The sequence below is a fragment of the Triticum aestivum genome, chromosome 7B (genome assembly GCF_018294505.1).
Source record: "Triticum aestivum cultivar Chinese Spring chromosome 7B, IWGSC CS RefSeq v2.1, whole genome shotgun sequence".
NCBI lineage: Eukaryota > Viridiplantae > Streptophyta > Magnoliopsida > Poales > Poaceae > Triticum > Triticum aestivum.
The window spans coordinates 119633494-119646678 of NC_057813.1; the positions used below are offsets into that span (position 1 = coordinate 119633494).

Below are 13185 nucleotides of genomic sequence, written 5' to 3' on the forward strand. Positions count from 1 at the left end.
GTTTTACCATTTGCCTCACCACCACCTACCCCTTTCCCTTGGGTCGGCCAACCCGAGGGTCATCTTTATTTTAGACCCCCCCCCCCCGGGCCAGTGCTTGTCTAAGTGTTGGTCCGAACCGAGCGATGTCCGGCGCCCCCTGGGCAACCAGGGTCTATGCCAACCCGACGTCTTGCTCATCCGGTGTGCCCTGAGAACGAGATGTGTGCACCTCCTATCGGGATTTGTTAGCACAGTGGGAGGCTTTGCTGGTCTTGTTTTACCATTGTCGAAATGTTTTGTAAACCGGGATTCCGAGTCTGATCGGGTCTTCCTGGGAGAAGGTCTATTCCTTCGTTGATCGCGAGAGCTTGTCATGGGCTAAGTTGGGACACCCCTACAGGGTATAATCTTTCGAAAGCCATGCCTGTGGTTATAGGCAGATGAGAATTTGTTAATGTCTGGTTGTAGATAACTTGACACCAGATACGAATTAAAACGCATCAGCCGTGTGTGTAGCCGTGATGGTCTCTTTTCGGCGGAGTCCGGAAAGTGAACACGGTTTCTGGGTTATGTTTGACGTAAGTAGGAGTTCAGGATCACTTCTTGATCATTGCTAGCTTCACGATCATTCTTTTTGCTCTCTTCTCGCTCTTATTTGCGTATGTTAGCCACCATATATGCTTAGTCGCTGCTGCAGCCTCACCACTTTACCCCTTCCTTTCCCTTTAAGCTTTGCTAGTCTTGATACCCATGGTAATGGGATTGCTGAGTCCTCGTGGCTCACAGATTACTACAACAACAGTTGCAGGTACAGGTTTATGCGATGATCATGACGTGAGAGCGATGTTTGCTTGTATTGGAGTTCTTCTTCTGCTTCTTCTTCGATCAGGGGATAGGTTCCAGGTTGGCAGCCTGGGCTAGCAGGGTGGATGTCGTTTGAGTTTCTGTTTGTGTTTCATCCGTAGCCGGATGATGCTCTTATGTATTGTGATGTTGTAATCATGTGGCATTGTATGCCTTTTGTATGTATCCCCATCTATTATGTAATGTTGATGTGATGATATCCACCTTGCAAAAGTGTTTCAATATGCGAGTCTATCCTTGGTGGGACCTTCGAGTTCCTTTTGGATAGGGTTGCATATTGGGCATGACATAACACCAACCGGTACTAAATGTTTGGTTTTTTTTAATTTTTCCTTTAATTTTGTGTTTTCAATTTAATTTAGTGATTGTTTTACATTATAATTAGTTGTTAAATCATTAGGTGAAAGTACCGCAGATTAGTTTCGACGAATGCATTCCTATAGCTATATGCTAGCTAGCTAAGTGATAAAGAGTATGCCTATATCCATATTATACTTGATGACCTAATTAGGTGATCAAGTATAATATATATGGATATGGCATATACTTGATTACCGCTATCTAATCACCACCAACACTAGCTTAAAGAAGAAATATTTACTTGTACCAGAAGCAAAAATATCATCGAGTTCAACATGATGGTCATGATATTATAAGCGTTCATAACACCACAAAAGCAAATCACTCTTTGAGATTAAGTTCAGGACGAAGAACACGGACTTGAGAGGACAAGTACTATAAGAGCATGACACTAGCTAAATCACTCCTGCTGCTCTCTCTCAGGTAAAATAGCATAGAACATGTATAGCTCTCCTGATTCATCATACTGGAGCATGCAGATGATCCTGCCTCCTAATCGTGGGAAGCGCTTCTCATTGCTGCCCCCTAGTACTTCTCTGCGATCGTTAACAATTTTCCTCCAATCTTTCACTATTAAGCATTCATCACTTCTAGAAATCCTGAATGCACTCATGTGCAATGAAGGATATCTTGGTCGTAAGCTAACAATTGACATGCGACCTTTAGTCTCGATCCCCTGAGGCACAACTGTCATCAGGAGTCCCTGTTGAAGAACATTGTATAGTACTTAATTAATATACTTAGCAATGAAAGTTTAGCAAAAAAATTATGTATGCAAAAGATGCAGTGAGAACAAATAGTAAAAATCTTACCATCATTCCTAAATAGATGTGACCGTAGTTCAATACAATCACTATTGGTCGCACGTTTTGAGTACTAACATTCTAAGTGCAGGAAGAAAATTTGTCTTGACAGTATGAAGATCATCAAGCCATGAAACATAATGACTTATCTCCTCGCAGTTTAGTTCAGCTCCGAGACAGTAGTAGGTCCTATCTACCAAGCGCCGGACATGTTTGCTTGAATGGAAATAAGCTGTCAATAGAAATTAGTTGTCAATTATTTTTGAATAAGCAATATCAAAGACAAAAATATAGTTGAGAAAACTCATATAATGGTAGAACTAGAGGCGTCTGCACATCGACCCAGATGTCTCTATTACCTTCAATATCATCTTCCGGACGAATATCAAAGGTGATAACCATATCATGCTCAAATGCATAAGCCTTGCATAGTGCTTGCCAATTTTTGCATTCAAAATAGGTGTACGTGTTTGTATTGTATACTTTGACGTTGAAAGTATAACCATGCTCAGTTTTCAGGTAAACTCTCTTTACCTCCATAGTTTCCATAGCTTTGAAACATATCTTATCCAAGAAAAAAATTCTTGCATGGCAGGGGGATGCGCTAGTAGAATAGTGAAAATTAAAAATTATAAGTTGTAGCAAATGAAGCATATATAAGTCATGCTTAATTACGAAAACAGACTTGTCATTGTGACTTACTGTATCGAATTCGAAGGCCTCATCCAGCTTGATGCTGAATCGCCTATCATCAACAAGGAAATTTCTGTTGCACAGGCCGCGCTGGTCTTCACAGTATTCGCACATAATGAAATCTTTTTCGTCGCCAGACGACATTTCCTATGTTCATATAGGTGAAACATTAATTCAACTAGTTCAACTAAGCATTTACTAAAAATAAACTAGTTCTAGCTATTAATTCAACTAGTTCAAATAATCTCATATACCTAAATTTTGTTACTAAAAATAAACTAGTCATATATTAATTCAACTAGTTCAAATAATCTCATATACCTAAATTTTGTTACTAAAAATAAACTAGTTATATTAATTCAACTAGTTTAACTAAGCATTTACTAAAAATAAACTAGTTATATTAATTCAACTAGTTTAAATAATCTCATATACCTAAATTTTGTTACTAAAAATAAACTATTTATATATTAATTCAACTAGTTCAAATAATCTCATATACCTAAATTTTGTTACTAAAAATAAACTAGTTATATTAATTCAACTAGTTCAACTAAGCATTTACTAAAAATAAACTAGTTATATTAATTCAACTAGTTCAAATAATCTCATATACCTAAATTTTCTTACTAAAAATAAACTAGTTATATTAATTCAACTAGTTCAAATAATCTCATATACCTAAATTTTGTTACTAAAAATAAACTAGTTATATTAATTCAACTAGTTCATTCAACTAGTTCAACTAAGCATTTACTAAAAATAAACTAATTATATTAATTCAACTAGTTCAAATAATCTCATATACCTAAATTTTCTTACTAAAAATAAACTAGTTCTATTAATTCAACTAGTTCAAATAATCTCATATACCTAAATTTTGTTACTAAAAAAAATTAGTTATATTAATTCAACTAGTTCAAATAATCTCATATACCTAAATTTTCTTACTAAAAATAAACTAGTCCTATTAATTCAACTAGTTCAAATAATCTCATATACCTAAATTTTGTTACTAAAAATAAACTAGTTATGTTAATTCAACTAGTTCAACTAATCTCATATATCTAAATTTTCTTACTATAAATAAACTAGTTATATTAATTCAACTAGTTCTACTAAGCATTTACTAAAAATAAACTAGTTATATTAATTCAACTAGTTCAAATAATCTCATATACCTAAATTTTCTTACTAAAAATAAACTAGTTATATTAATTCAACTAGTTCAAATAATCTCATATATACCTAATTTTTGTACTAAAAATAAACTACTTATATTAATTCAACTAGTTCAAATAATCTCATATATACCTAAATTTTGTTACTAAAAATAAACTAGTTCTAATTCATCTAAATTAACATTCTAACATTCTAATTAGCAATAAACTAGTTATATTAATTAATTCATCTAAATAATAGAAAACAGAAAATAAGTAAAAAAAATATGTGTGTGTATAGTATTGTGTGTGTATGTGTGTATGTGTGTACGTACATGTGTGTGTGTAGTGTGTGTGTGTATGCGCGTGTGTGTATGTGTGTGTGTATGTGTGTGTATGTGTGTGTGTGGGTACGATCAAGCGGGCGTACGGGCGGCGGGGGCGGCGACGATGGGCGGCGGGGGTGGCAAGGGCGGCAGGGACGGCAACGACGGGCGGCGGGGACGACGGGCGGCGGGGGCGCGTGGTGACGACAGGGACAGCGACGACGAGCGGCAAGGCCGGGCGGCGAGGGCGGCGACGGCGTGCGGCGGGGGCGGTGATCGAGGGCGGCGGGGGCAACGGCGCGGCGGCGGCGGCGGCGGTGATAGATCGATGTCGCGCGGTGGAGACAAAGTGTGGTCGACGATGGAGCTGATTTTTCGTAAGTGTAGTATATATAGGAGGGGCCTTTAGTACCGGTTGGAGCCACCAACCGGTACTAAAGGCCAATCTTGGCCAGCCCCAGCGGCGGGAAACGAGGGCCTTTAGTACCGGTTGGTGGCTCCAACCGGTACTAAAGGCCCATCCGTTAGTACCGGTTGGAGCCACCAACCGGTACTAATGGTTGTGCACTGCCACCCGCGATGCAGTATGTTTAGTCCCACCTCGCCGAGCGAAGAGCAGCCGCACTGGTTTATAAACCCAGCCACGACTGCTCTTTCGAACTCCTCTATATACCAGGCTTCTGGGCCTAATTAGGGCGCGCTGCCCTGTGAGCCTACCGGCCCTTCTGGGTCTGAATTTGCAGACACTAGGTCTGGCAGGCCCACCGGGCAGCGCCCCAACTCTTTTTTATATAGTTTTTTCTTTTTTGCATTATTTATTTTCTTCTATTTTTTTGAGTATTTTTTTATATAGTTTTTTCTTCTGTGCTTTATTTTTTTTTCTATTTATTTTTGAGTAGTTTTTTTGCTGTATTTAGTTTATTTGTGAATATTTTTGCTTTATATAGTTTTTTCTTTTCTGCATTATTTATTTTTGAGTAACTTTTTATATAGTTTTTTCTTTTCTGCTTTTTTTCTTTTATTTATTTCTGAGTAGTTTTTTTGTTGTATTTAGTCTCTTTATGAATATTTTTTATATAGTTTTTTTTTCTTTTCTGCTTTATTTCTGAGTAGTTTTTGTTTGCTGTGATTTTCAATTTCACGGCCATTTAGCTCTGATCTAAACAAATCAGTTACTGGAAAACGACAAATGATGTCAGAACGTGTTGGAAATTGATGACGTCGCGGGGGATTGAGGGGGAGGCCGAGTGAGTGGAGAGAGTGAGGGCGTTAACATGTAAAAATATACATCAAAAATACATTGATTATCAATGATCTTTTTGTGTACAATCTGAATTGTCAATATGAGTCCTCAACGGTTTAGAAACCGGTGAAGACTCATATTGAGTCCACAAATTATACACATAGAGTTCAATGAAGACCAAATGTTTGTGATAGTTTGAGAAATAACATATTTAAATTGTGCATCTGAACGTAGAAAAAATACATTGATCAGTACCGCCTTTCAGCCAAAACGCGCTACTGCTACAGAGAAGTACATAAAAAATACATTGATTATCAATGATCTTTTTGTATAGAATCTAATTTGTCAATAGGAATCTATCACCGATTTAAGAACCGGCAAAGACTCCTATTGCAGCCACAGATCCTACACATAGAGTTCAATGAAGACCAAATGCTTGTGATAGTTTAGGAAGTAACATATTTAAGATGGTCAAAATCTTGCTAGGGGAGCGAGGTGGGACTAAAAATAGCCCTGCCACAACCTCTTTACTACCGGTTCGTGCCACGAACCAGTACTAAAGATGCTGGTGCCCGGCCAGCACCTTTAGTACTGATTCGTGGCACGAACCGGTACTAAAGATTCGCATCGAACCGGTACTAAATATCTCCTCCCGCCTAGTCATTTGAACCGGCACTAATGGACACATTAGTGCCTGCTCATATGCAAACCGGTACTAATGTTTCTGAGATTTGCCCTCTTTTCTACTAGTGTAGGGTGAAAAATAAACTATGAGCCTAGTTGCGAGTTAAGGGCGGACTTGCAGCTAGGACAACTACACAAAATTATGACACCATTTGCGAGTTGAGGATGGACTTACAATTGGGACAACAACAAACTAAAAACCCAGTTGCGAGTCGACCCTAGACTTGCAACTTGCATGAAAAACAAAAAAATGTCCAATTGCAAAGTCGAGGGTGGACTTGCACCCGGAAAACTACGAGCCCATTTGCGAGTCGGGGGTGAACGTGCAATTGGGACAACTATGAAATTAGTGACTAGTTGCGAGTCAAAGGTTGACTTGCAACTATGTATGAAATAAAGAATAGGCCTAGTTTTGAGTCAAGGATGGACTTGCGACTAGGATGAAAAATAAAGCACAGGCTCTAGTTGCGAGTCAAGGGTAGGCTTGCAACTCAGACAACTAAGAGCCTAGTTGCCAGTCGAGGGTGGGCTTTGCAACTGGGACAACTACAAAACTACGGGCCTAGTTGCGAGTTAAGGGTCGACTTACAACTGGGATGAAACAAGCTATGAGCCAGTTGCAATCAAATGGCAGACATGCAACTAGGATGAAAAACAAAACACATGCTCTAGGTGTGAGTACAGGGTGGGCTTGCAACTTGGACAACTATGAGCCCAGTTGCGAGTCAAGGGAGACTTGCAACTAGGACAACTGCAAAACTACGAGCCATTTGCGAGTCAAGCATCGACTTGCAACTGGGATGTAACAAGGTGATATGGTCCTAGTTGCGAGTCAAGGGTAGACTTGCAACTACAATGAAAAACAGAAACACACGCTTCAGTTGCGGGTCGAGGGTGGGCTTGCAAGTCTGACAACTATGAGCCTATTTGCGAGTCAAGGGTTGACTTTTAACTAGGATGAGACAAGCTACATGCTCAGTTTTATGTCAACGATGGACTTATAACAGGGATGAAAACCAAAAACACATGCTCCAGTTGCGAGTCGATGGTGTACTTGCACCTGAAACAACTACGAATCTGTGATCCAAGTTGTGAGCCAAGGGTCAACTTGCAACTAGGATGAAACAAACTACAAGCCCAATTGCGTGTCAGTGGTGGACCTGCACCTGGGATGAAAAACAAAAACACATGCTCGAGTTGCGAGTTGAGGGTGGATTTGCACCTGGGACAACTATGAAACTATGAGCCCAGGTGCGAGTCAATGGTCGACTTGTAACTCGGATGAAACAAATTACAGTCTACATGTCAAGGGTGGACCTATAATTGAAATGAAAAATAAAACACATGCAATATAACAGGGGTCAAAGGTCGGTCAATGAAAAGATGGGGGATAAGCTTCATCGTCGAGCCTCCCAAGCGACGATATTTATGGGCCCATGTGAAAAGAAACACGAGAACATGACGACACAAAACAAACGGGACAAGAGGACGCGCGACAAAAAAGAACAAGGTGACACGTGCATGCATGATCGAGTTTGTGCGAACATTAAAGCAAACAAATCAGATAGTTATAGACTTAGATGAGTTAAAACTCATCAAGATTAGATTTAATAAATCTAAAACGAAAAATCTAGTTGCATTCTTCTCTACTTACATGGCCAAATAAAAAACAAAACAAAACAGGGAATAAAAAGACACGTGGCCTCCACAAAAAAGCTAGTCCCATAAAAAAAGAATACACAAAACATAATAACGGCCCACTAAAAAATATTATATCAGGCCTTACTACTTGACAAGGGACAAACAGAAAACACGACACAAGGACAACGAACATGACTTAGAAGCACGTGTATCTAACGGTATGTCTGTTAGATGAAATATTGTTAACTCTCATTTAGATGAGAATTAGCAAAACAATCCGAAACGAGACCCCAAATTGCCTCGCGAAAACGGCACAGCAAAAGACACACGCAAGAACAGGTCAACAAGTAGACACCAAACATACGACGCAACATAGAGCGCGCGTGAGTAAATAACCCTCAATCAAGATTTGCACAACATTTAAAGCAAACTTATCACAGAATGGAAACAAGTTCATGAATTTTAAATAAATAAATAAATAATAATAGGAAAGAGAAATAGATGAAAATTGAAAATATAAATAAAAACAAAAAATCATGAATTTAAAATAGTTCATAATTTGAAACAAATAATGAAATAGAAAAAAGAAAATAAAAATAAAATAAAACGGAAACAGAAACAAACAAAAAACATTGGGAGTCAAATGGCAGTGTAGATAAATGAGAAAAACTAGGACTGGGTCGTAGCACGGACATGTGAAAAGAATTAGAAAAACGCAGCTGACAGCAGAAAAAAAGGCCCACAACAACAAGACCCAGGCTAGACACGGGGGGGCAAGCAGGGGACCTCCTATAGGGTGCCTTCAGCGCCGCGCAAGGGATCTGGCGCCCGCAGCATCAGTTGGATGGGCCGGTCCACGATCACGCAACAAAGCAACGAGAAAAATGACAGCCAAAAATACCTCCCGGCCGGGATTCGACCTCGCGCCATCCCGCTTCCACACTTTGAGGCTAGCCACTGCACCAGCTAACTGCTAGCTGATATACCAACCGCGAAAGTTTAAATAAACAGAAAATAGACGCGCTATTTATTGCACAATACACTGTGGCATTTATACATTTAAATTATTTAAAATATGTTCAAATACTACGGATGGAGTTCTGGAGCATGCAAAAAAAGCCCGCGTATTCAAAAATAGTTCTGAATAAACATTGAACATTTTCTTAGTATAGGGTGAACATTATTCAAAGAACACTGAACATTTTGTTAAAATACGCTGAATTTTTTTTGAATACATGCTGAACAAAATTTCTCTACACGATGAATATTTTTTATACACACTGAACATTTTTTCAATGTATGGTGAACAAATATTCAAATACACATAAAACATTTTTTTTAAATACGATGAACTCCTTTTGAATGCATGCTGAACAAAATTTCTATACATGATGAACATTTTTTATACACACTGAACATTTCTCAAAGTTCATCAAATTTGACAATAGTTCATCAATTTTGAAAAATGTCATCAATTTTGAAAGAAAGTTCATCGATATGAAATAAAGTTACAAAATTGAAAAACAAATCTCGCGCTTAACAGAAAAGAAAAAGAAAGAAAAAGAAAAGAAAAACAGAAAAAAAACTCTTTCCACGAAAAAAGAAAATAGAAAATGGTTAAAAGCCTGTCAATTAACACGAACTGGTAGGTTAGCCGAGTGGTTTGGCAAGCGCGGCTGTAGTCGAACACATCCCTCAAAAAAAAAAACTTGAGACAGAACACACATCGACCGGGACTGAATCACATCGTTACAGCTTATTTCTCAATTGTACAAACCTTATTGCAAGTTTGATCCTGTGGTTGTAAACTTAGTTGTGAGGTAGTTATTTCTAGATATAAAAAAGATGTGAAAAAGATGTGAAAAAAAAAGAGTTCTGGAGAGGAATGCGAGTGGACTATAGACAAAGAACGGCCCGTCAGCCCAATATCCAGAAGAAAAAAAAGGACCAACAACAGCCGATCCTGGCACTAGCAGCGACCTGGGACACAGCGTGAAGATTGGCTCCATGAGGCGACAGGAGACTCCAACCGAGAGGAGGAAGAGAAGAATTGGCGCCAGCTATGGAGGGTCAAGGTTCCAGCAAAGCTCAGGGTATTTGCTTGGAGACTTGCCCGGGCATCTTTGCCCACCAGTGAGGAGCGGAACCGCTGGAAGATGACGGACTCAGTGGCGTGTCCGATATGTAATGCAGTTGTTGATTCATGGAGGCACGCCCTCCTAGACTGTAATTTGGCAAAGAGTGTCTGGTGCCTTCGAGAAGATGATTCGGCCATCCCTCTTTTTGGTGATGAAACGCCAGTTGCAAAATTATGGTTGTTTGGTCTGAGCAGGACACTCGATAGTGCTAAGTTTGTTGACGTTCTTGTGACTCTCTGGGCGATATGGTGGGCTCGACGCCGCGCCATTCATGAAGGGGAATTCCAGAGCCCTTTGTCTACACACTTGTTTACCCGGCGCTATCTTGACGAGATTGAGACCTGCAGTAGACCGATACAGTCCCGAAATGATCCTACCAAAGCCAATATGAAGCAAACAAAATGGATTAGGCCGGTTCCGGGAACGGTGAAGCTCAACGCAGATGGCGCAGTGGCGAAGAATCTGAACAAGGGCGCTGTTGGTGTTGTATGCCGGAGTCATGATGGACTGTATCTGGGTGCGTCGGCAGTGGTGTTCGACGGTGTGACGGATTCCACAACCCTTGAAGCTCTTGCATGTCGAGAGGCTTTATCACTGGCCGAGGATCTGCATGTGAATAACATTAGTATTGCAACCGACTGTCTGAGAGTCATTAATGAGCTTCGTGAGTCCGTTCATCGGGGTCCTTACTGCATGATCCTAAATGATATTCGGGATAAAGCTGCGACCCTCCCGGAGTGCTCCTTCAGCTACGAACAGCGCGAATGTAATGTCGAGCCTCATAGACTAGCTAGGATGGCAACTAGTTTAGATGTGGGGAGGCATGTCTGGCTAGGTGACCCCCCTGCTCACCTTTGTATCTCTGAAAAAATTGATCTTTGAATAAAGAGCGTTGTTACTCAAAAAAAAAAAAAGGTGCGCGCGAGACAACGCGCCGAGCGAGCACAGCAGGCAGACAATCACGTTTTGCACGAATATTAAAGATAGAAGATTCAACTGCTCTAGACTTAGATGTGAGATACTATTTCACATCTAGATGTGAATCTAACCACACCTAAAAACTTAAAAAAATGTTTCGCCTATGTATACGTGAACTCGGCACATTGATCTTGATGCCAAGACGAACGGTCCCAGATGCACCGGTAGGTACGGTTAACGGTAGATTTTCCACTTACGGGTACTCAGGTGTCTCACATGCAAAGCAGGCCGATGCACGTGCCGACCATGTAAGCGTTCGTAGCGTTCGCCCATGCAGCTTCTCCATAGGAGTCCATACTCGCCGGGACAATGGTATCCAATGCTACTGTATCGGCTATAAATAGAACTGGCCGCTAATTGCTTTGCCCCACTCGAGACGAGACGCTCGCCAGTGCACACTCCTCGCAGTCACAAACCCGACTACTCTTGCCAATGTCTCCCGCGGCGATGCCGAGCTCCGGCCACCAGGGCAGCAGCGCACCGCATTTGGTCTTCGTCCCGAGCGCAGGCATGGGCCACCTCCTCCCTTTCACCCGCTTCATCACCGCCATCGCAGACATGGGCGTGGACATCTCCGTCGTGACCGCCCTCCCGACGGTCTCGGAGGCCGAGGCCGAGCACTTCGCCGGCCTCTTCGCTGCCTTCCCCGCCATCCGGCGGATCGACTTCAACCTCCTACCGTTCGACGCCTCCGCCTTTGCGGACACCGAGCCCTTCTTCCTACGGTGGGAGTCCCTGCGCCGGTCGGCCCATCTCCTCGGCCCGCTCATCGCCAGCGCCGCGCCGCGCGCGTCGGCCATCATCACGGACGTCACCTTGGCTTCCGAGGTCATCCCCGTAGCTAAGAACGAGCTGAAGCTCCCATGCCACGTCCTCTTCACGTCCGGCGCAACCGTGCTGGCATTCCTTGCCTACTTCCCCGTCTACCTTGACGGCGCCAACGCAGACCACCTCGTCGGCGACGTCGACGTTCCGGGCGTTCGACACCTCCCGTTAGACTACTGCCCGCGTGTGCTGCGCAACCCCGACGGCCTCTTCACCAAGCAGTTCATCGTCAACGGCCGCGAGATCGCCAAAGCAGACGGCATGCTCATCAACACGTTCGATGCCTTGGAGCCAGAGGCACTCACTGCCCTGCGGGGCGGCAAGGTAGTTCCCGGATTCCCTCCAGTGTTCGCCGTCGGCCCGCTCAAGTCGACGCCGACCGCAGCGAGAAGCGATAAGGCGGACTCGCCTATTGCCTGGCTCGGGGAGCAGCCAGCACGATCGGTGGTCTACGTCGCCTTCGGCAACTGTAACGCCGCCGCGCTGAAACAGATCCGCGAGATCAGCGCCGGGCTGGAGGCGAGCGGCTGCCGGTTCCTGTGGGTGGTGAAGACCACGATACTGGACCGGGAGGACACGGCGGAGCTGAGGGACGTGCTGGGCGACGGGTTCCTGGGGCGCGTGCAGGGGCGGGGCCTCGTGACCAAGGAGTGGGTGGACCAGGAGGCGGTCCTGAAGCACCCGGCCGTGGGGCTGTTCCTGAGCCACGCCGGATGGGGGTCGGTGACGGAGGCGGCCGCGTACGGCGTGCCGATGCTGGCATGGCCGACGTTGGGCGACCACAAGATAATCGCGACGGTGATACGAAGCGGCGGTTTCGGGGCGTGGATGGAGCACTGGAGCTGGCAGGAGGAGGAGGAGGAGGGCTCGGTGGTGAGCGGGGCGGAGATAGGGGAGAAGGTGAAGGAGGTGATGGGCGATGAGGCGGTTTCGGCAAGCGCGGCCAAGATGCGCGAGGAGGCGACCAAGGCCGTCGCCCCAGGCGGCTCCAGCTACCGGAGCATGCACGAGTTCCTCGCCATGCTCAGCTGACTGTTTTAGCGACCACTTTCTAAAGCACCGGTATCAGGTTGGATGGATGCCTTCTCCTGGATCGTGGAGCCACTTTTTGTATGTTTAGCATTATTGCTTCTCTGCTAGGTCTGCTAGCAGTTGACTAAAGATCACGTCTCGAGTGGTACGTAAGTGTAGAAGCTTCACGCAAAAATGCTAGACTTACAAAGATTTTTTTACGAGGTTTAACGCACTGACCTCTCTCCTCATTAATCTCTCCCCCTGATTTTCAGAATGAGGCCCGCTTCATCTTAGTCGCCAATCAACACATCCTACCTTAGCCCAGCCTGTAAAACTCCTGTAACCGTACGTGTAGCATTGCCGAGCTTCACGGACCATATAGCGCTATGTATCAGTGGATGGGTTTTGTGGTATGTCAAATGTCATAGAACGCACCACCACTCTAATAATTTTGCTGTTTTGGCCAAAAAAGGG

General features: G+C 43.2%; 1 protein-coding gene across 1 annotated transcript; it reads left to right on the plus strand.

Annotated features, from left to right (window-relative positions):
• The first annotated feature begins 11254 nt into the window (after window positions 1-11254).
• On the plus strand, window positions 11255-12929 carry LOC123159778 (UDP-glycosyltransferase CGT-like). The gene has a single exon (XM_044577588.1). It carries the CDS (start codon window positions 11305-11307, stop codon window positions 12727-12729), a length of 1425 nt encoding a protein of 474 aa, XP_044433523.1. The 5' UTR covers window positions 11255-11304; the 3' UTR covers window positions 12730-12929.
• Window positions 12930-13185: the final 256 nt, after the last annotated feature.